General features: G+C 41.6%; 1 protein-coding gene across 1 annotated transcript in view; it reads right to left on the minus strand.

The window, feature by feature from the left end:
- Positions 1-23,801, minus strand: part of LOC105704426 (lachesin) — a 125,791-nt gene that overhangs the window by 24,074 nt on the left and 77,916 nt on the right. Inside the window, exons 8-9 of the mRNA XM_023434939.1 lie at positions 3,986-4,042; positions 1,297-1,383 (exon numbers count right to left, since the gene is read on the minus strand). Coding sequence (XP_023290707.1) covers positions 1,297-1,383; positions 3,986-4,042 — 144 coding nt within the window. The remainder of the gene's footprint in view (positions 1-1,296; positions 1,384-3,985; positions 4,043-23,801) is intronic.

The following is a 23,801-nucleotide window of genomic DNA, read 5'->3' on the forward strand; positions in this document are numbered from 1 at the left end:
AAAAATGCATGTAAAAAATTTAGGGCAATTTAATATTCCACCGAAACCATTAATCCCGCCGCTGGCGTCGATCTATTCGATTCGTTTGCACCGTAATTCCCGGAATCCAATTGTTCATTACGGATTTGTAAGCTCATAACGTTTTCACGCCAAGCTCACAAATTCACAGGCAAACTGTACACTATTTCCAGGCAGCGTTAATAACAGCGACGGCAACGAAGTATTATTCACGGACGTAACGTCGAAGCGTAAGTCAGTGCAAATATTTTGCATCTAATTTGCGCACAGGCGCTCAACGATTCAGGCTAACCCGGCAAGAAATTAAGTCCGGATCAGTCAGCACTTTTGGCCAAGCCCACGACGCAGTCGTTCCTCCTGACATGGCTGTTTCAATTTTCTCTTAAATATCCGACACGCCTTTCTCCAGGATTTTCTGGTTTTTCGAAACGTTCGTAACCGCCACGAGGGTACCTTTTCTCCTATATCGTGCTTCGTCAGGTCCAGGAGCATCGAACGAAAGTTAGGACAAATCGGCAATAATAGCTAACAAATTAATTTGCACTCGTGAGAAGGAGTCACCGAGTGGGACTCTCGGGAACGAGAAGAAGCTAGGAAAAGAGGACGTGTCCAGGATACCCTTCCTCCGGAAAAATGCGTTTCTCCAGGATTTTCCAGTATCTCCAAACCCTCTTAATCGCCACGAGGGTACCTTTTCTCCTATATCGTGCTTCGTCAGGTCCAGGACCACCGAACAAAACTTAAGACAAATCGGCAATAATAGCTAACAAATTAATTTGTACTCGTTAGAAGGAGGAGTTACCGAGCGGAGCCCTCGGGAACGAGACGCCAGGAAAGAGGATGTATCCAGGATGCCTTTCATCCGAAAAAAATGCGTTTCTCCAGGATTTTCCGGTTTTTCGAAACCCTCGTAATCGTCACGAGGGTACCTTTTCTCCTATATCGTGCTTCATCAGGTCCAGGACCACCGAACAAAAGTTAGGACAAATCGGCAATAATAGCTAACAAATTAATTCGCACTCGCGAGAGGGAGGAGTCACCGAGCGGAGCCCTCGGGAACGAGAAGAAGCCAGGAAAAAGGACGTGTCCAGGATGCCCTTCCTCCGAAAAAATGCGTGCTCCTTCGAGAGGGACCTCCCCGGGCAGGCGATACGAATCGCGGGGCGCTTTACATTTAGCCATTATGAAGAGCCGCATTTATCCTCCAGGACCTTCTTCTCGTTATCCCTGGGCGTTCCGCGTGCTCCTTTCCCCGTTCTTATGGAACCTGAAACTCACCCGTCTTCATGCTCTTTTCGTTGTGGATCGTCAGAGAGCTGGGGTTCCCGTAAACGGAATTGTTCATCTCGGCTAGCGTCTCCCACTCTGAAATATCACGAGGATTACCTTAATGGCTTCGGCGGACGCAGCAGCTTCTACGGGGAGGGAAGCGTCGACGAGGGTTTAGGCGAGCGGAGACATTTAACGGAAGAAAAGGCGGAAACGCATTTCGAATGACGACGTGCCTCTAAAGCCGAGACGGCCTTCTCTTCGGGATCGACGAGGTAGATCCGAAAGATCCATCGCGATCCAGACCGTCCCGTCCTCGCTCTCGGGGACTCGTCTTTCGGTATGCACTTTTACGCCAGATAGATGTGCACTTAACAACAAAGTCCCGCGAGGTAGCTCGTAATGCTTCCTCTCGTACTCTATTTTGCAAAATTGTATGATTACGCCCGACATTACGATTCACTGTCTTTAGGGGAGGCTGAAATTATCCGCAACTCTGAATTATCCACTGCCTTTCTTTGCTATTCCCTTTTTGGGCTCTACCCTAAATTCTAATCTTTAGTTTATTTGACCTACATGCACAACGAGTGAAAAGAATCACTTTCTATGGGAAACGGAATCATTGGGAAGAAAATATGTTTACTTGTTATCGTTAAGAAAATTAATTGTGAGGTCGATTGAACGAAGCTAATACAAATTTGAAACGATCGTCAATTTTCTTTAACTTGGTTTCACTAAGCCTTTATTATTCGTTATCATTAGAGTTTCTAAATATAAATGTCTCGGAATGAAACGCTGATTCGCGTTAGAAATGAAAGACGTTGGAGGAATTAACAACGTCATTGTACTAAAATAGATTTTGATTGACAAAGTAAATCTGATGTTTTCTCTCAAAGCTCTGTCATTTTTCGATGAACTCGGCCTCGCATTAACTTAGATTCGCCATTAATACTTTCTTATATCAAGTATTATGTTGTTTAAATTAAATAGAACGTTTTATCAAAAAATTATATAATTTCTATTACTATTTTCATACTTGGTCAATTTTGTACATGAAATTGTTTTCACAGTCATTTGCTCTTGATACAAAATTGTCGTCATTCGACTTGTAACGCCGATGATTCCTACAAAATTAATGCTGCTGGAGCCAAGACATTTCTTTAGCAAGAAGCATGTAAATTGACAGAAGCAATTGATTTGGCCTGGAAAGTAAATTTTTTGCTCAAAGTATTGGAGAGCGTAAACGTTGCACATTTTTGTCACGAGAATCGTTGCCTATAAATTAGTTCGATGCTATTTGTCAAATATGTAAAATAGGGTTTCAGAGTTCAAAATACCCCGTTAAAAATGTTTGTAAGTTTAGAACATTTTGAGTATACAAAGTTGTACTAAAATTATAAATTCGGTGCGATGATTGAAATGAATTTTCAATATTTGTAAAATGAAGTTTCGAACTTTACGGCACTTTGAATAAATCTTTTAAATCAGTCTCTCAAATTACACAACCTGTGCACTGAATACTCCTACGAGTGCATTATCAATTTAGTATACCATGCCTAAATAAAACTTCTATACAGGTTTCATGAATTTATTACAGTCTTTTAAGAGCGCATAATGGAATTATTATGTACCTTAGAAACTAATTGCACTTTGAAACATTTCTCCCTTGGTACGAAAGATTCCTCGTTTGGTTAAATTTACCGCCACCAGTGTTTATACATTAATAACCACAAACGTCAATATTTGGAGATTGTGAATAATTTTCCGGCCGATTTATGGTATAGAACAGAAAATTCACATTGGCTAAAGCTCGGTAATATTATATGCGTCATGCAATTACCTTATTTTCTTCAACAAGTTGCAGTGCATTGAATGTAACAACGGCTTTACTCGAATTGTTGTTGCAATGCATATTTAGATATAAGGCCATTAACAACTCGACACGAGTAACAATAATAGTTCCATTCCCCCTCTCTTGCAAATTCATGGCCGATTATGTAAATGGTGGCTTTAGAATTAAAATGCACGGTGGTTGAGCGTCGAGGACACGAAGTGCAGAGGTCCATGACGACGAATACCCGTTCCAAAATCATGAATTATTTTTTCCGTCCTTCCAAAGATGTAGCTTGCGACAATGAAAGACCGAAAGGTCCAGGGAACATTCTTAAAAATTCCGGCTTTCCCGAGCTAAGTGCGGCGTTTCATTACTAACGACGCAAAGTAACTTGAGGAGACCCTGGCAGGAAGAGCCAATTAGACGAAATGCACCACGAGAATTTTTCTTTTTGCATTGCGTTATGGAGGAGAAATTTTCTTACAGAAACAAAGTAGTCAACGATCACGGAAACCCATATATTTAAGACAAAATAGATCCACGCACGAGGTAAACGTCCTACACATCCCGCGATGTCTCCTCAACCGAAATCTCTCAAAATATTGATAATTTTCACCATAAAATCTGCAAAACTCTCACCTTTTAAATTGCAAATCAGCATATCACAATCTCTACCCTCTCCATCTTGCCTGGGTCTCCCATCATCCCCGTCAGAACACGGGTATTGTCGCGTTAACCATAAAGGATTTTCTGTTTTAACTCGGATCATCTCTAGAGACAAACCCGAGAAGCCAATCGGTCCGGAAGGGAAGTTCAAGGGATTTACCCTCTTTAAAGGAAATAGACAGAGCGTCGTCTCCTTACCTTTCCTCGAGAGTTCGGTGGTGGCCGGACTGGGGGTCGTGCTCGGAGGACTGGACTCTGCAACAGAAGAAGTAACTTTTTATTTTTAATTAAAGTTTCCTCCGTCCCCTCCCCTGGCGCCAGGCACGTATGCGCAAAAGTACAACGACGGGGTCAGGGTTGTTATGGATCGCGCCACCTGTTACTAACTTCACCCTCGAACGTATTAGCCGACGGGCCGGCCGACCTCGGGATCATATTTTACCCGGTAGCTGTACCGCAGCCTCGGCCTCGCCGTCCGCGATGAAATATACTTGAATAATTATTGCCAATCGCGCCGTTCGTCCTCGGGACCCCCCAGGACTCCCCGGGACGCCCGGCTCGCCGATGCGGCTCGTCGACGCGAGTCCCGCGGGACCCGGCGTCCCGGAAGACCGACGCCAACGCGCCGCTCCGGAGACCTCTGCCCCGATAATATGGCTATTTACTGCCAAATTAGTACCAGGACATCGAAACTCTGCCGATTAAGATTCGCACTTTGATGCCGAACTGCCCTCTATCAACCTACACTGAGATAAAAATTAACCTGAACCAAAGAATATATTTTATTAATTCAAAGGATAATTATTTTACTCAAATAAATTCTAATAAACTCGATGCAACAATTCTTCGATACGATGATAATTTATTTGAGTTAAATAATTATTCTTTGATTTAACAAAATATTTCGTCGGCACTGTTCAAGGAAATATTTTTTTGGTTCAATGAATTTTTTTTTCTCGGGGTAAAAAATCAGCAAGAGCATAGTCTTACCGCTACGTTACATGCCGAGGGGGAATTCCCTTAGGAAATCATGGATTTTAACGCTTGAAGTCATGTGGAAATCAACTGAAAATCGTAAGCTGAAATCTCTAGATATCGTGGGAAATCACCGAAACACTGTCACAATTTTAAGGCCGAACGTCACTTGTTATCGAATCGCATTGTTGTTTATTGTATGAAATCAAAGGCAATCGGCTCTCAAAGAAGGAAATCGTTTTCGCTGATTTTCTAGTGAATAGCCCCTCGTTGCAGACAATATTTACCTAAACCAACATTTGGGTGAAATGATGCGAGAAATACATATGACGTATTTACAGTTGCACATATTAGTGACATTCGAAAAGTACCTGGCACGCGAAGGTGCGCGTTTTTGTGACATTTGTATTTTTTGTGACATTGGCACTTTTTCGTGACATTCAATTCCCCAAAGTGCTCCTCGTATCTACTTATAAACGATTGGGGAAAATGTAATTCGATGACAAAAAAAAAGAATCGGTGCGTTGAAAATTCTAATTGAGAAGTATTAATTATTGTTAATTATTCTTTCACGAAATGTCCTTACCCGTTCGGTACTGGCTGTTTCGGGCATAATTAATTCTATTTTGTTTTACATTTTGTTTACTTCGCTTTAAATGTTAGCAATTCATTAAGACAGCAGAGATGATTAAAAAACACCTATTTGTACAAAATATGTTAACGAGGATTATTCTTAATTATTGTTAATTATTTCTTCACGAAATATTCCTACACGTTCGGTATTGGTTGTTTTGGGAATAACGATACTAATACTCACGAATGAATGTAAATAGTAGTTAACTAGAAAATTAACTGAGATAGCAATGCACTAACGATAACGAAAACGTTTCCGCAAATTGTTTCAACATTAAGATATAAAAATAATGACAATTAGTAATTAGCTGTCAGAAAGGGATTGGGATGGGATACCAATAATAGGCGGCAATTTCAATGTCAACTTTATCATGCCAGAAGCAAAGCCGCTGATTGACTTCTTAGATAATGAATTAAAATTAAGTAAAGCTAATGAAAACGTTCGATCAAATTAGGTTAATACTAAAACATAAAGATGAATGTAAATAGGGAATAACAGTAAAAAAAAGCGTTCCAATTTCCGAAAAGGACCTCTTTTGCGACATGCAAACATGCACGTGCAATTGTGTCATAAAATGTTTCACGTTAATAAATTCTAAATTAGCGTAGGTAGTAATTGAATTTCTAAGATTCTAATTAGGATTGATAAGCGCGATACTCATGTTGAAATAAAATTGTTCCGGTAATTCGGAGCTCGCGATATAATCAAGACCCCTAGTAGCACAAAATATTTGTCCTATATTTCCTATATGTTTAACGAATATCGTACATTGTATAAATATTCAGCAGACATTTGAAATATTTCCAAAACGTTTACTTCAGAATATTATCCCTATAATATTTATATAATATTNAATTTTCAATAAATATTTCACATATCTTCGAATGAAATCTTCAAGAAATCTTGAAAAATCTATCGCTTGAGATATTTAGCAAAGATTACAAAGAAATATTTTGAAATTATTCTATGCTACTAGGGACACGTGGTTGGAAAAGTTTCGAGAGAACACGAGGTGTTTCGAATTTTATTACCAAGTGTACGTAAGTTTGAATAATCGGATAAGGGGTGACTGTTCGAAGAAGGTGCATGTATAATATCGAGAGGGGTAACCTTGCGATTTGTTATGCGAGAGTCGAGGGTAGTCAAAAGTTGCCTCACGTATTATTTAAATGTGCCCAATCAGTCTGTGCAAACGGACCGTGGCCTAGCCCAATCGAGTCCACGGAGCAACTGAACCGAATTACGAAATCTTGTCCAAATGCCTCGTCCTAACGAGAATGTTCATTTTATGCAAGGAAAAAAAAATTGTTAACTCTTTTCCGGTAATTACTAGCTGTCAAGCAGGAAACGGCACAAGTAGCTTTCACTCTATGGGTTCTTCTGGAAAATTCTGACCCCACGTTTCCTTGTCACGTTAGTAAGGAGTAATACAAAGGATTCTTCTGGGAAAATTGTATCTCGATCGTGCAATATGGCAGTGTTTAAAATATGACTCAGATATGGGACGTGTGGAGTACATGTAATCACAGCCGACTTGTGTTACCATTTTTGTCGATTTGATTTATTACTATTTGTAAGATGTGAAATAATAACAGTCTGGATGGTTCATAAATCTTCTATGATTATCGTGTATTTCTTAGCGACTTTGCGACGGCCATTTATGGAAATTTCTCTAGTGTTCTCATTGGCTAACATGGCAACGAAATACAAGGTTACTTTTACATGGAAGTGCGAGCTCATTATGCCATTTCGTGCCGTCGAGGAAATTGTGTTATCTAAAAGAGAATCCCCGATTTAAGGTGAAATTAAACACGTCGAGGAACTCGATAGACGTCGGTAAAACAGGTTTTTCTAAATACCTACGTCGCCGACGTTCGTTTTTATATTGACAGCTGTGTCGAATTATATTGAGAATTGTACTAAATGGCATACTCCATCTACTGTTTTCGTACAATAATTGTAAAGAAATCTAAGTAAAACTCCAATAATCCCCTGCATGCATGGTTTCTGAGGCCCTAATTGACTTCAGAGGGACCCCTTGCACCATCTGTAATTTCCGTGTCAACTAAGTTTTCATTCCGAGACTCATATTACCATCGTTTTAGCATAGCAGCACATAAGACATTATTTTTGTCTTTATCCCGTTCAAATGAGAGTTTCTCGATTACCAGAGAGGTCTAAATTGTCGTACAATTGTCCTGACACGTTCGTCTCTCATATTAGAACCTTCAATAATTGAAGATCGATCGAAATACAAGAGCTCGACGCCGTTTTGGTTCTGGTCTGGGCTAAGTTCCAAAATTTTTTCCAGAATTACAAATTTTGAAAAGTGTCAGGATAATTCCTAGGTGCTCACGAGTCATGTGTCAATGTTTCGGACAGTTCTATCTCATACCCTTAAAAAAAAAAGTGTATATGAGTCGACTGATTTGAGGGAGTTATCACTTCACCTTAAGGCAGGATTACTCGCGAAAGCAATCCTTCGTATCGTTTGCGAACACTCTTTTGCAGTCAGGGCAGTCTTAATAAATCGTACATTTAATACTTTTCCGTCTCCCCCCTAGCCATGTAATTTTGAACAACGCAGAAATCCCCGCGGTTCTCGCCATAACTCAGGGTGCCGGACGTTTCCCCATCTATTCTTCATACGTGTTCCCGTAGCTTAGAGAATTCAGGGCCGGCACGATGATTTCCCAGAGAAGGGAAGTCCGAGCTCGCGCGCTCCCCTAACCGGAGGATTAATCGCGGGCGAAACTGCAGCCGGAAAATATTCCTCGACATTTTTCCGGAGGTCCAGAAATCGCGAAACCCCACGGTCCATTACCGCCGATTTCAGGCGGACTTTCTTCTCAAAGAGTCTCGACGGATCGCGAGGGGGGCGAAAGAGGGGTTCCTCTCGGGTCGGCAACTGAAATCATCGCGCCCCGATTACCCGGGGAAAAGGAAACGCGCAAATTGGCCACGTCTGCGAGAGGGAGGCCGCCCCGTCCGGAAGGGGGTGGAGGTCTCGCGGTAATCGGGGCGCTTCCGACATTTCCACGGTGGCGATTACTCGAAATTATTCGATCGGAGGGGATGGAGAGCCGCGGCCGCGCCAAGTAGGCCGCACTGAAATTCATTTATCACTTTTGCAAGTCGCCGATGGGAGGAAGGTATTAGAGTCGAGTGCAGAAGAGTTGCCATTTTGTTCGGCGGCTGAGTGGCAGCCCGGCCAGGGGATGAAAGCGCGACGAAGAGGGAGAAAGAGAGAGAGGAAGGTCGCTTCCTAAGGGGGCGAAAGCAGGAGACAGAGGGACCCCATGGAAGAGTGGGGGAGTCAGACGGAGACTTTTCACTTTTGATTTATCGCGCCAACTTTTATTTCTCCCGGAGATATTAAAACCCGTTGTCCCTCCCATTTAACTTCGGCCTGATTGATGATTGGCTCCGCTACAGGACCTTCCGACAGGTCCAGTCGTTCGCCCCGCAATTCTATTAATAAACCCAAAACCCGCTAATGTCCTGTCTGCCGTCCTGCTCTTGAACGAGTCCTTCTAAAACCGACCGCGATCGAAACCTTCGCCGCATTCCTCCGGGACTTTATTATGTCTCCTGAAGGATGTGCATTGTGATGCACGTTCAGCTCCGCGAATCTATTTTCGAGGAGAATGGCCCTCGCTTATCTCGTCCATGCTCCTACTGAATATTGACTACTCTTTTAATCTGAGCAGAGATATGACAATCCCTTGTCATTTGAATCAATGGAGGGGTATTGGCTAGGGTGTTCAAAATATTATTGCGGTTTCTGCTGTTCAAAATTGGATGCTTCGTTTGCAAATACAGTGGATCTCCTTTATATTTATGTTATATACCATATACAGTCTCTGTGTTACATTTTTATAACAATAATTGTCTTTCAAATATCAATTTATATTTTATTTTTATTATTTACTTAAAATTAGAAAAGAGGCAAATTCGGGTGAGTTTTGTATACGAGTTCAAAATGAGCTGTAAAATAGTTGTAAACGGTTCGCAATATTAACGACACATTTACGACTTAGGAACCGTTGACGAACGTACAATGCAATAATTTTTCAAAGGTGGTTTACAAAATTGCGTAGTAGAAACTAGAGCCTTGAAAGACATCTTCTCAAAGGACCCGCGGCCATTGACGTAATGAGAAAAGAAATCAATATTTCAAACACAATTATTGTTATCAAAATATGAAGCAATGTTTGAACTCAATCGTAACGCAGACGTAAAGAATTTGAAATCAAAGCGTCAAATCTTTAACAGCAAAAACCACAATAACTTTCTAGACGACCTAATATCTTCTGTTTGCATAAAGTGAGATATTTGTATAACAATTGTATGTAGCTAAGATCTATTTTTCTGGAATACCGTACAGGACTTACAACGCATCACTTTGATCAAACTGTAAATACGGTTTTCTAAACTTCGCAAAGTGGAAGACGCATTGTTGTGGACCTAAAGAATTTGAAATCAAGGCGTCAAATCTTTAACAGCAAAAACCACAATAGCTTTCTTGACGACCTAATATCTTCTGTTTGCATAAAGTGAGATATTTGTATAACAATTGTATGTAGCTAAGATCTATTTTTCTGGAATACCGTACAGGACTTACAACGCATCACTTTGATCAAACTGTACTTACGGTTTTGTAAACCTAGTAAAGTAGGAGACGCATTGTTAACCTGGGAGGGATTCACATGTTTGTATAAACGTGACTCGAATTCCTTCGATCTTTTCCCTGCGGCTCCACTCTCGTCGTCCTACCCTTCAGGTATATTTGTAATTAATTATTTTGTGAGAATGCGATTAAGTAGGACAATATACTAATAGCTCTTCCCCGTAGCTCCAGTCGCGTTGCCCGATCTTTTAGGATTTTCTCAGGCATGACTGAAATGGACTATCAGGATTCACTAATGAACGGAATCGGATCGCCAACTGTCCAATTCCAGAACGGATGGATCGGAAATCGAAGGACGATCTCGAATTAACCGACATTAAAGAGAGAACGAAGGATTGGTGTGACCTTAATCCCGGAGAGCCAGCCAATTTAATCATACGACATTAACGGATAAAAGAGATAAGTCTACAGACATATCGATTGGGCGTAATGTAAATTATTCGTAACTTTGACTAGATATGTGACAACGTGACAGTGCCGACTAACTGATCGGAATGTTGTACTCTTGTTATTAAGAAATATTATTATAGGGCTATATAGACTAGTAGATCCTTCAGTTGTCTAAATTCATACTTTCGGCGTTGATTATCCGTATCGTGTTTAATTACAAAGCAAAATTAGACGATGACATTTAGTATCATATTTTTCAGACGCACCTCGACGCATTCGGTCTATTATAGTAATACATGAACTTGCTGTCTGGGTAACACAATGATTCGAGCACTCATCTGAATAATGAGGAGAGCGGGTTCAATTTCCCTGCAGGCTTTTTCTCCCGGCCGGGGCTAAACCGATATTGTCAGTAAAACGAATTAATACTCGCCGAGCATTACTTTGTAGACGAAATCCGTGAAATGGAGGGAAAAGCGATTTAACAGTTTTCTAAAGCACCCTCTGTTTATTTATCACTCTACCGTATACCCGCTCTGCTGGAACGACTTTTCCGCTTTCCGCTTCTTCGGAATCAGACGAGCCCATCGGCGAGAAATCGAACGACGCGACTTTAATCTTGGCGAGTGAATACGATCTTATCCGAGGACTAATAACGAAAAATTAAAGATAGAGGTAAAATCGCAGTTAGGGATGGAACTTCCGACATTTGGATGCTCGGATCACCGAAGGACTGTCGGGGAGGAAAAGTTTTTGAGTCCTCTCGTAAAAGCTCCTGAAATCGCAAGGTGGACCGAGATATGGCATGGTAAACCAGGAAGCGGACCTGTTAAAATCCTAAAGATGATAATTTTAAGATGACTTAATTAGCGTAATAGCGGTATTCTGATAAGGAAGACGGCATCCGGGCGCGCTTCCTTCGTCGCCCATCTCTTTGGGTCCTCTTTCAGGTGCATTCCTTCCTTTCCATCCAATTTCTTTAATCGCCTTTGAAATCGCTACAGAGCCCGACGACTACTCGAATGCCGAGGATATACTAATTAAGGGTATTGGCATGGTAAACCATGCTCGGCTTGCCACGACGCTTTGGGTAACCACTCGTGAATTTCGTAAGATGCACGCCATTCCGGCGGTTTACCTCTGAAATGTCGATAGCGTATATAGTGCACGCGTGTGCGTGTGATTAGGAGTGGAGAGACTGTCGTTCACGGTAGTCAATTTTGGCGTACAATATCTGTATACAGGGTTGGTTAAATTAGTTAGCTAACAAACAGTCCAGCGGTGCATTACAATTTTCATTCCTAAAATTTGACCAAATCCTGCAAACAGGCATCGAGAAGCTCCTCGATAGTTGGCACTGATCACAAATAGAAATGGAGAACAAATCAATGATCAAAGTTGCAATTCAATAAATACAAATAAATTTCAAAATTACATTCCCAGGGTCGCATGACTCTTTAGTCAATTCGATAAAAATTACGCAGTTGAACAAGTTATAAATATTAATCCGGATATTTTCTAGGAGATTTATGCAGAAATAGGTAATGTATAACGGTGAACACAATCGGAGGTACACAGAAGAGACGAAAATGAGATCAGAAGATAATATGGAGGTAATGAGTCGGAGGAATTTGGGGATTATGATTTTTCTTTGATGTTCAGGTTACTATACAATCCCATGAGTTTTGCAACATAAAACATTAATATCGTGCTCCATAAACCTCCTCATGTACTTAAAGGGGTACGCCATGTATCAAAATATATATCCTACTCGATTCTTTCGATCTCCTTTATTCTGCACAAATTTATCATGCAGAGTTTTACCCTGGAACATTAACGAATTCGACATGCAGATTGCGCAATAATAAAGAGCTGCATATGTATGGCGTTCATAAGCATAAGCATCGGGATGTCTAAGTCTTGCAAGACGAGGGTAGGTACTCGGTTCGGATGCTCTACATGTTCACATCGATGATCTCTCTCGTAACGCGGATGCTGCAACGGGCTGCATACGTTTACGCGAGATGACTAATTTTAATTATTTTACCCAGGAACGTTGACGAATTCGACATGCAGATTGCGCAATAATAAAGAGCTGCATATTTATGGCGTTCATAAGCATAAGCATCGCGATGTCTAAGTCATGCAAGACGAGGGTAGGTACTCGGTTCGGATGCTCTACATGTTAACATCGATGATCTCTCTCGTAACGCGGATGCTGCAACCGGCTGCATACGCTTACGCGAGATGACTAATTTTAATTATTTTACCCTGGAACGTTGAGGAATTCGACATGCAGATTGCGCAATAATAAAGAGCCGCATATTTATGGCGTTCATAAGCATAAGCATCGCAATGTCTAAATTTTGCAAGACGAGGGTAGGTACTCGGTTCGGATGCTCTACATGTTCACATCGATGATCTCTCTCGTAACGCGGATGCTGGAACGGGCTGCATACGTTTACGCGAGATGACTAATTTTAAATCCCCGCGAGCATACATTAGCGAAGTTTCCGGCACCCTTTCGGTTCGCCGGATGTCGGAGTGACGGATTATACACTTGAACTCGACGTTAAATCATAAAGCAGCGACAAATGGAGTCGCGTCCAGGAAAAAAAAGGACGGGGCGTCAGACCGGGGAGGCATCACAGGGTGGACGAGAATTTCCCTTCCCGATTGGGCGTTTCAAAGGGCTTTTTTTTTTTCCCCAAGATCTCATTAACTCCGGCCGCGAGGAGGAGAGGCGCCCCCCCTGCCCCCGCGACACCCCATAGTTTTGATTGGACACGCGACAACTTCCGAACGAGTGTCGTCACATCCCGGGAAAATTGAATTACCCACCGCGAGGATCCACGAGGGGTAACAATTCCGCGCAGAATGGAGAATTGAAGCTTCCCCGCGCCACGCGTCCGGTCGTGTCGTTAATTGAGGCTACCACAGGGGTACCGCCGATTCGGTTTTATCAGACCGACCGATACCTCCATGCGCTCTCATTAAAATGTCCTATATTTCGAAGTGCCGTTCGCCATTCTGCCTTTCTCGTGGGCCGATTACGGCAGTTTCGAAATGTACTCGTTTACGTCATCCGACACCGATTCATCGTCGTTTAACGTCCCCCATTGTAGTTTCTTGTCTCGCAGAAGAGGCTTCAAGGTACTTCTCTGGCACGCGGTTTAGACGATAGTTTATGGTAGTCTCCTACGTAGTAATACATAATTATTGTACATTTTTTCAAACATTATGTACAAACTAAAATGCTAAATCGTTCTATACATGAAGAAGATGCATTAATAATCACTTCTATTTATATTACGTTGAGATGTTAGCATAAATTTTGTATTTTCCTGTTTGTTGCTCTTTTCAATTTTGAAATTTGCCGCAAAATTCCCGGGCTACCCTTCTTGCGCTCGCTCGGGATCGAGGGTAGAAAGTGTAAAGAAAGTGCACATTTGGTGTAAATGCACTTGCAAAACGAACAGCGACGTCTGCGTCACTTCCGTCAAAACGAACGCCAAAGTGTGCACTTTTCGTAAAAGTGTAGAAAGTGTAGGCAAAACGAACAAACCTATAGAGTCCAAATTAGGTTGCATTGGGCTGTCGACGGCTCAAACCCGAAAATCGCTGGTCCAGTTACGGATTTAGTTTTTTGAGAGACCGGGTTAACCCCTTGCCTTACGATTTAAATTCCAATAGCGCGTGCCATAAACAACAAAAATGCCGGTCATACATCGGGCCATTTCACGGTTTGGCTGAATGTTCAACGTCTCACGCGTCTCTCATACGTTTTGTTCACGTTTGACCCGATTGACACACCACGTCTCTCACACGTTTTGTTCACGTTTAGCTCGATTGATATACCACGTTTCTCACACGTTTTGTTCACGTTTGGCCCGATTGACATACCACGTCTCGCACACGTTGTGTTCACGTTTGGCCCGATTGACATACCACGTCTCTCACACGTTGTGTTCACATTTGGCTCGATTGACATACTACGTTTCTCACATGTTTTGTTCACGTTTAGCTTGATTGATATACCACGTCTCTCACACGTTTTGTTCACGTTTAGCCCGATTGACATACCACGTCTCTCACACGTTGTGTTCACATTTGGCTCGATTGACATACCACGTTTCTCACACGTTTTGTTCACGTTTGGTCCGATTGACATACCACGTCTCTCACACGGTCTGTTCACGTTTGGTCCGATTGACATACCACGTCTCTCACACGGTCTGTTCACGTTTGGCTCGATTGACATACCACGTTTCTCACACGTTTTGTACACGTTTGGCCCAATTGACATACCACGTCTCGCACACGTTGTGTTCACGTTTGGCTCGCCGTGGTGTGGTGAACGCCGTTAAACGAAGTCCGTAGGTTCGGACCAAGACGTAGGTCCGAACACGTCGGGTGGTGATTTTGGCAGAAAAGCGACAGGAGGTGGTCGAAGGTGGCAGCTCGCCTCGGGACGCCAGGGTGGTTGCTCGGGTCGCCAAGGGTGGCCGACCCCTCGGGAGGGACGCGGAGGGAATTAGTATGCGGCGTCTGTCACACTTCTCCACCTCACCCCTTCGGTTTTCGTCCTCCGTGAACCCAGCCGAGCTAGACCGTTAATTTTCCATCCCGTGACTCCAATCAATCTTACACCCCGTCAGCGGCTCTCCCTTATAGAGGCCGACGGCGCGCCTCCGTATTTCCCAGGAACGATCTACCCCCGATGAGCATTTCGTGGTCAAATACATGGACCGTGTCGGCCACAACCCTTCTTTCCCATCATTAGTTAACATCGAAGACGTGAATTTTAGAACATCTGACAGGCAAATCGTATAAACTAAAAAAAGGTTATGAATTATACCACGAATGTGGTTTTGTTTTTGCAATGAGGCTTTTGGGGGTTTGGACAGAAATGTCGCGGAACTACCTTATTCGATATGTAATCGTCTTCACGGATGAAACGATTCAATATCGTCTTTTTTAGTAACGTTTGCACGGAGTAGAACCGACTAAGTGATTCTTTTTCGCGAGTAAAAGCACCGATAAGTGGGTAAACTTGCGAACCGACTGCCGGCGAAATGAGCCGAGGGGTGGAGGCAGGGGAACCTCTGCGGGGGGCCTCGGGTGGAAATCTTCAGTGGAACTTGCGAGCTGTAGGGAGCATTCTTGTAATTAATTGTAATTTCTTTACTTGTATCGCAAGTTATTCCGACCTTAAATGAATATTCCAATTATGGTAGGAAAGACGCCTTTAAGAAATTGTTATTACCCATTGCGTATCAAGATTTCATTTTTGGAAAATGACATCACGGGTCTCCACGAAAATCGACTAGACATTAAAGACCCGAATCTTGAATACATCGTGATGAATGGCCTGGCTTGATGAATACCATTAGGGGTGAACATCGTTATCCAATGCAGTTAATACATACCGAATGGCTCAATCAATGTTATTAATTTCAAATCAAGTTACGTCGTGTGCGCGTAGTAGTACTTGGCTGTATTGAACAGTTTCCGCGGGACTTGAAATGAACGTTACTGTGATCGAGTTGCAATTCCCACGTGTCTAATGCATCGCAGGACGTATAATTTCAAAGTCGTTTGGTACATAATTTACATTACAGATAAATTATTCGATTTAGAACTAGTCATCTCGCGTAAATAGTTCCTACGCGAATATTACGTGCACAGGGCGTTAATAACATATTCGATGCTCGTTTAAGTTGCATTTGTTACGGTTTGTACGTTTTTGGTGCACGATATCTTAAGACTTCCCTACAGGGAGGTTGACAACCACTGGGGGGTCTAATGAAAAATCGAAAGTTAATATATGTCGGGGCAAATGAACGATCGAATAGCGGCGAGCGGCTAATCTGAATTCTGTGGATATTGCGGCCACGTCAATCCGTCCTTTAATAACACCGTCATTGCTGGACGACGATTAGAAGTCGCCCCGCCAATCGGTCTCATCCGTTAATTCCTCTTTTTATCCCACGTGTTTGCGAAAACATTCCTGCCAGCGATCTCGATTTCTGCATCTCTTTCGTACACCGCGTAATCGTCGTATATTTTTCTAAGGGCAATTATTTTTATCTTTACTTTTTCTTCCACGTGTTTGCAAAAACATTCGTCGCGCAGATTTCAATTTCTGCATCGCTTTTGCATCGGGACATATTTTTCTAAGGACAACAAGTTTTGCAGGAAAAATACCGGGATTTGCAACCTGGATACTTGAAATACCGGAGAATGACTCTCCTCTCGTGACGCGAAAAATTTATTCTATTCAAACAATGGAGTATTCGACTGAAAAATTGAACAGTGAAACGTACGAAGTGGGAACTTCGGCTGTGTTTCGCAATTTCGATCCGTCCATACTTTAGGAAACTTCTCCGCCGACTTTCTGCCATGTCCAATACTTCATCCATACTTCCCCCACGCAAACATATTTACGAAGGAAGTCAAATGAAAATCGTACAGAATCTTACGTAGAACAATATCGTGCAACGTTACATTCGTCATATACCTATTCCCCCGAGTTGAATAAAATTGATCGGTTCGATGTCTCGTTCAACATTACGATCAGCCATTTGGGGATGAGATCTATCCCTGAATGTCGAAAATTCCCTGAACTCGGCGAACTCCTCTTACGGAAATTTGGAAGATCTCGATGTGCCGACTTTTCTCGTTAAGATTCTCGTCTTTCCCATGATCAGTCCCAGGTCGCCACTTTCAAAGGAGGAAGCGATTGGCACGCTTTCGGCGATTTCCCGCGATATGCAAAACCCCTTAGAATTATCTCTCTCCTTTTCCGACCAACAAGGTGTGACCCGAGGGACGTCTTCCCTTTGCCCTCTCAAACCTCGCCCTCGATTTCGGTTAGACCTCGAAACTCGGAACATCGGAGAGATACCTTCCCATCCACCAAGGTGTACATAAAGCAAGAACATTCACCGGAAAAGATATCGATTCCCTCGGAGCCCGAAAGTGGAGCGCCTTCCGGATTTCTTCGGCGTTACTTCGACAGGAATCCCCGGTTCCTCGGGCGGATTGATGTTTTATTCAGTCTGACTTTCCGGCTGCTTCGAGACCCTCGTCCATACTTCGCGGGGGGTCGTTCCTCCGCCGATGATAATTTCCGTTCTCGACGATTAGACCCAAGAGCGGCTCGTAAAACGGGCAAATTCGCCGATTTGTTCCGTCGGGCCTGGATTCCTTCGGGGGGCGTCCACGTCGTCCGAATTCCTCGAGGAAGCTCCGGTGATCGTCGGGGACCTCCTCAAACTTCCGACATCTCGTCTGGTCGAAACCGAAAGTCTGTCGGGCTGAGGTCGGCTCGAGAGCAGAAGGAGCCGATTGGATCAGTTTGGCAACCAGGAGGCCCCGGTTCGAGAGATTGCCGGTTAATTAGAACCCGCCGAGGCGACCTCCTCTCCTCGAATAGTTTACCTTAGCGACCTCTCAATCGCCCGGCCTCTCGGCAATAACTTTGATACCCGGACTGCTCCGCTTTGCGGTGCCGCGTCGCGTCGTCGGACGGCGCCCAATTTCCCCCACGGGGGAAGGACCCATCCTGAGATTTTGCTTCCGAGCTTCTTCCTTCGGCGCAAACAAACTCGAGGAGCCCGGTAAACTTCTGTTCAGGGTTTCAGGGCGGAATGATTACCCTTCTTCGAGCAATTCGTCCGAAACGTTGGGGGTCCTGGATGGGAACCCCATCGGACTAGGGGCCGGTTGCGCCAACCATGATTAATGTACCGTCTGTTAATTGTGGTGGACTAATCACGAATTAAGAAATTTTCGGTTGTACCAATCCTGATTGGAGCTGACAGATGATTTAGAAATCGTTGTTTCTAGACACCCAAGTTCCTGAGATTAACGGGGACGTCCTAAAGAAGATCCTGACAATAGTCAAATTTCAATCTTTACACAAAATTTCAGAAATGTTTAGGAAGTAATTTAGAAAAGTGAATTTTCGTGTGTACGGACAGTTCTTAGGGCCTCCATATTTACGAGGTAAGATTTTTAACGACTTGGTACATCCAGTTCGGAGAAAATTGTCATAAGCGAGAACTCTCGGATACCCTTTTCATATCACCTTAATGCTCTGATCGAAAGGAAAATAGTATCAGTATTGATGTATGATATTGTTGGAAAGATTGTAAGGCACGAGGGAATTGACTTCGTGAGGCATGAATTATTTAATTAAAGGGAATTAAAAGATTGGGTCGATTTTAAACAAATTTAAAGTAAATAACGGGTCGCTCTTCGTTTGTTATAACTAAATGTTAGTTGTAATAATTAATGTGCATATATATTATAAATACATTGCACGTAAAACGCGGGAACAAAGCAAAGCTGGATAAAAATGTTGGTATCGAATAAAACCATAAATATTAAGACATCAAGCAGAAAAATGTTGACGCTTCTCACGTTTGTCCCTCGTTTAGATATCGTTTTGTTTTCTAATTTATTTTAATGCCATTAGCTTCATTCAATCCATACATAATGTACTTAATTTATAATAGATTAATGAAGTTAGGTTGACAAACAGTATGCTGTTCACGAAAACATTAATCGTTTTCTACTAATCAGAAAACAGCTGATAATCTAGAGGTACGACATTCATCCGTTATTTGATATTAGTCAATCTTTGTTAAATATTTATCAGTGTAATAGAGAATGAATTAACCTATCCCTAGTAGCACAGAATAATTTCTAAATATTTCTTTGTAATCTTTGCTAAATATCTCAAGCGACAGATTTTTAAGATTACTTGTAGATTTCATTCGAAGATATTTGAAATATATCTTGAAAATCTCAATGACATATTCAGCCTCAATAATTTATAAACATATAAAGAAATATTATTTAACTTATTAACATAATAAAAATACATTTCTTACTTCACGTCTATTATCGAATACTTCATTTGGTATAAAAAAACACGAGAAATTTTTCTAATATTTTCGTTCCGCTATTTCATTATGGGAGCAAAACGTGTGAATTTGATTTTAAATATTTTTAAAACGTTTATAATGTATTCGACAGAAAATATTTAAAAAATACTTGTATTAAAATGAAACGAAATGTTTTGTATATCTGGTAGAAAAATATTATGAAAACGCATGGAGGTAATATATAAATTTTATAGGGATAATATTCTAAAGTAAACGTTTTGCAAATATTTCAAATGTCTGCTAAATATTTACAAAATGTACGATATTCGTTAAATATATAGAAAATATAGGACAAATATTTTGTGCTACTAGGGATGATTCAGTTTCAATCACGGATGAATTAATTTCAATTAGCGTTACTAATTTAGGTTGTTGATGCAACTGGCCCTAGGTGTGTCAAGTTAAGAATTTCAATTCTTGGCTTCTTGAACCTATGTTGAGGTATTCATATATTACCGATACGGACCTTTTACAGAAATGTATGAATAAAAAAATTTGTTGTTTTTATCAATGTACGGACGTGCACTGCACGGATACGTTACAGATATGGTACGAATATGCTTGAAACGGCCTTTACCGTCTCCAGAAGTATTGTATCAAAGAGACGGACTCCCCGCATACTATGTATTGCCCAAGGGCACGTACAAAAAAATACAAATAAGCATCTCGGTGCCATTTCCCCGACTTTTGTTTCAGCGGGAAACATGCAAGGGGAGAGCAGAAACGCAGCCGGAGTGTGCTCGCGGAAAACAAATGCAGCGTTTTGCCCGGTGACTCTTCTCTATTGAAAATATGAGTCGATGGTGGAAAAGCGTACTCGATCGATAGGACGTGAATGGGAATTGGAGCGATCGAAGGTGACCAATTTGAGGGCGATTCTTCGCGGCTGATAGGCTCATCCCAGCAATTGACGCGATCCAGAAGCGCCCCTCGTGATCCGCTAATTATATTCTCCAGCACGAACGGGTAGGTTTCCGAAAGAGATACGCACGCAAGCCCTAAAGGGCCCTGATTTATGAACGGTAATCCATAATCTATCGAACCGAGTCGAGATTTATGATGGCTGATAAATTCCTATAAATTTCGACTAATTCGCTAAATCGTTTTCAGCCCGATTGTCTCTGAGAGAAGATAGTCCGTTAATTCATGGCTCGATCGATTGAAATAATCGAGTGACCGGCTCCGAGCCAATTATTTGGTTAAAAGTCATCGGGTAATTGTTTCCTGACCGATTACTCGATTGACACCAACCCATTGATTCGCTAACTAGCCGACCGAAACGATTGGCTGGCCGATTTCAGGAAAGGCAGCGACACTAGGCGTATAAATAATCCCACGTGGACCAATGATGAATCGATCGGTACAAACATTCTCATTGCTGTTTTGGTGTCCTGTAGGTACGCGGACAAATTTTTAAAGCTTAAAGAATTAGTTTCTGACAAGAAACAAACCACGTATTAATTAATAATGTATTCTTTCGCATTATTGATTATTCTTTGCCGCCTTCTTCGTAGTTTTATTTAAGCATGCAATTATCTTCAAAGAAAGTACGGCGCATTTTTGGCGAATTCATGAAATAACCCAATACATTTCAATATCTTATTGAAATTTAGTCTAATGCAAGTACATGTTCGACCAGTCTCTCGATTTCGTGTAATTGTCCCATGAAACGAGGGTCGAGCAGAATGAGAAATCCAATTTATGATATTCTCATATGCAGTTTCCCATATTTTAGTATCAGGGAATCGATCAGGGGTAGAGTGGAAGCAAAGGAAACGGCCTTTCACCCTCTGTTCCAAGAAAAAATCGAATATGCAATCACCCTACCTTCGGAGTACTTCAAATCATTCGTGCATATATTTCCTCGATTCCAGGAAATTTCGGAAACAGTTTCAATAACGCGAGTCTAATAATTTGCTTTACGCATATAGGAAAAGCACCAGGATATTGATGTTATCCAATTTCCTCGATTTTTTTATTAACACCCTGTCGGGAAATCATTGATCTGCGAGAATGATCTCAACTCGTTTCCTTTGGAGCATTTATTAATTATTAATTTTCAGAATATATTTATAGGAAACATGAACTAAGGAACGCTCGTATCCCTTCAGGGTGGACGTCGTTTGCTCGAATTAGGTTACGCGAGATCCACGGAAACATTCGGCTCCACATGCTACATAATACTCAAATTATAGCTGTCAGACAAAGCCTTTGTGGAGAGCCGATACATGGGGGGCGATTCGACATCCCAGAGGGCTTCGAAGTGGTTCGACAGGCCGCAGGAGAGCGAAATAGTGAATTGCTAGTCCATGGAGAAAAGGAGTTCTCTGAGCCGCGAATATCATTTGACCTATCGTGTTCGACCGAACTGTATGAAATTCCTTCGAGTACATAGTTAGAAACTGGATTCAATCGCGGCAATAATAGTTCCTCATTTGAAACCTATTGACGATTTGCCTAAAAATTGATAATTTGGAAATATCTATGTATACATTTTTAACGTATATTACATGTACATATAATATACGGGCGATTATCGGTCTGTTATTATTTATGTATACAGCCTATACATTAGTAGTCAGAGACTGGATCGCAAACTGGGTTCAATCGCGGCAATAATAGTTCCTCATTCGAAACCTATTGACGATTTGCCTAAAAATTGATAATTTGGAAATATCTATGTATACATTTTTAACGTATATTACATGTACATATAATATACGTGCGATTATCGGTCTGTTATTATTTATGTATACAACCTATACATAAGTAGTCAGAAATTTGATTGCAAACTGGGTTCAATCACGGCAATAATAGTTCCTCATTTGAAACCTATTGACGATTTGCCTAAAAATTGATAATTTGGGAATATCTATGTATACATTTTTAACGTATATTACGTGTACATATATTATACGGGAGATGATCGGTCTGTTGTTATTTATGTATACAACATACACATAAGTAGTCAGAAACTTGATTGCAAACTGGATCGGTTCAATCGTGGCAATAATAGCTCCTCATTGACGGTTCGTCTAAATAATGATAATTTGGAAATATCTATTTATACATTTTTAATGTATATTACGTGTACATATAATATACGGGCGATTAGCGGTTCTTTGGAATTTTTTTCTTTTTTTTATTTATCTTTATGGCGCAGTTAGAAATACCATCATTTAATTGCGGTAACAACGACTTCTCCCTTGAAACGTATCAATGGTTTACGTAATAATTGACATTTTCGGCATGTTTATATGTACAGTTTGAATGTATTATGGATGTAGATATGATCTAAACGTATTCATCTGTCTGTTATTATTACGGATCCACGGAGTACTGACAAATACCAACGTTTCTGCACAAGACCACTTCCTGTATTCGGAAAAGTAACACGACGAGCGTTTAATTACAATAGTTGCAATTGTTTGAAACCACTATTTGGCGCCTCGAGTCAGGGAGCTGCGGTTAACTCGCCTTCCTGAGAATAGCGCGGAATAGTGACGATCGGTTACTGCGGGCGAAACAATTTCAACTATTTCACACTTTTAACGAAAAAAAAAAAAAAGGATGGGAGAAGGGTGCGGCACGGAACGCGAATGATTCTTCGATAAATGTTTTTTAGAGTCGCGCGTTAGAGTTATTAATCTTAGGAAAATGTGATGTCACGTGGGATTTGTCCATAAAGTGATGGATTATGTCCCGGGCTATCTTTATATAGGATTATCTTGATATCGCATTTTCTGGACATCCAATTTCCCGCAAATACGGGATTACGGAAGATCATGGAAACACCGGACGGAAGAGTAATTCGGAAGTACGTACTTTTCAGTCCACGCCGTGAAATGGTATGGATTCCCATTATAATTTCTGATACTGAATTTCATTTTAAGTTGCACCGTTGAAACTCGCGTGCATGGCTACAGGATATCCATATTAGAAACTTTCATACATGCAAATCGTAGCGGTTCGTTTGATATTCAGAGGGGATTTTCATATTTTCCACCGCGCGTTCCGTAACGAGTAATTTTACCGGCAACAATTTTTATAAATCAACATTCCACGTAAGTCGGGATATCGAGGCACCCTTAAACCGCAATAACCCGACTTGCTAAGGATACTCATTTTTAAGCGCCGATTTCGCTCCTCATCTTTATTCGTTGACGCGACCAACGCATCGATCGTTAAATAAATTTCATTAAAACGAAGTACCCCGGCATTCATTATGTCGCATTTCCCGTCGACTCTGCATGCACGCTTCATGCATATTGATACACGGCCAAAAATGACTCGTCCAAACAATAAATCCAAAGTAAGGAAAAACGTCTGTTTAACAAACCCCTCGAGGTTTATCGTACCGTGCATCCGATA

Source organism: Orussus abietinus, unplaced genomic scaffold (genome assembly GCF_000612105.2).
Source record: "Orussus abietinus isolate OABI.00-Male unplaced genomic scaffold, Oabi_2.0 scaffold52, whole genome shotgun sequence".
Taxonomy (NCBI): domain Eukaryota; kingdom Metazoa; phylum Arthropoda; class Insecta; order Hymenoptera; family Orussidae; genus Orussus; species Orussus abietinus.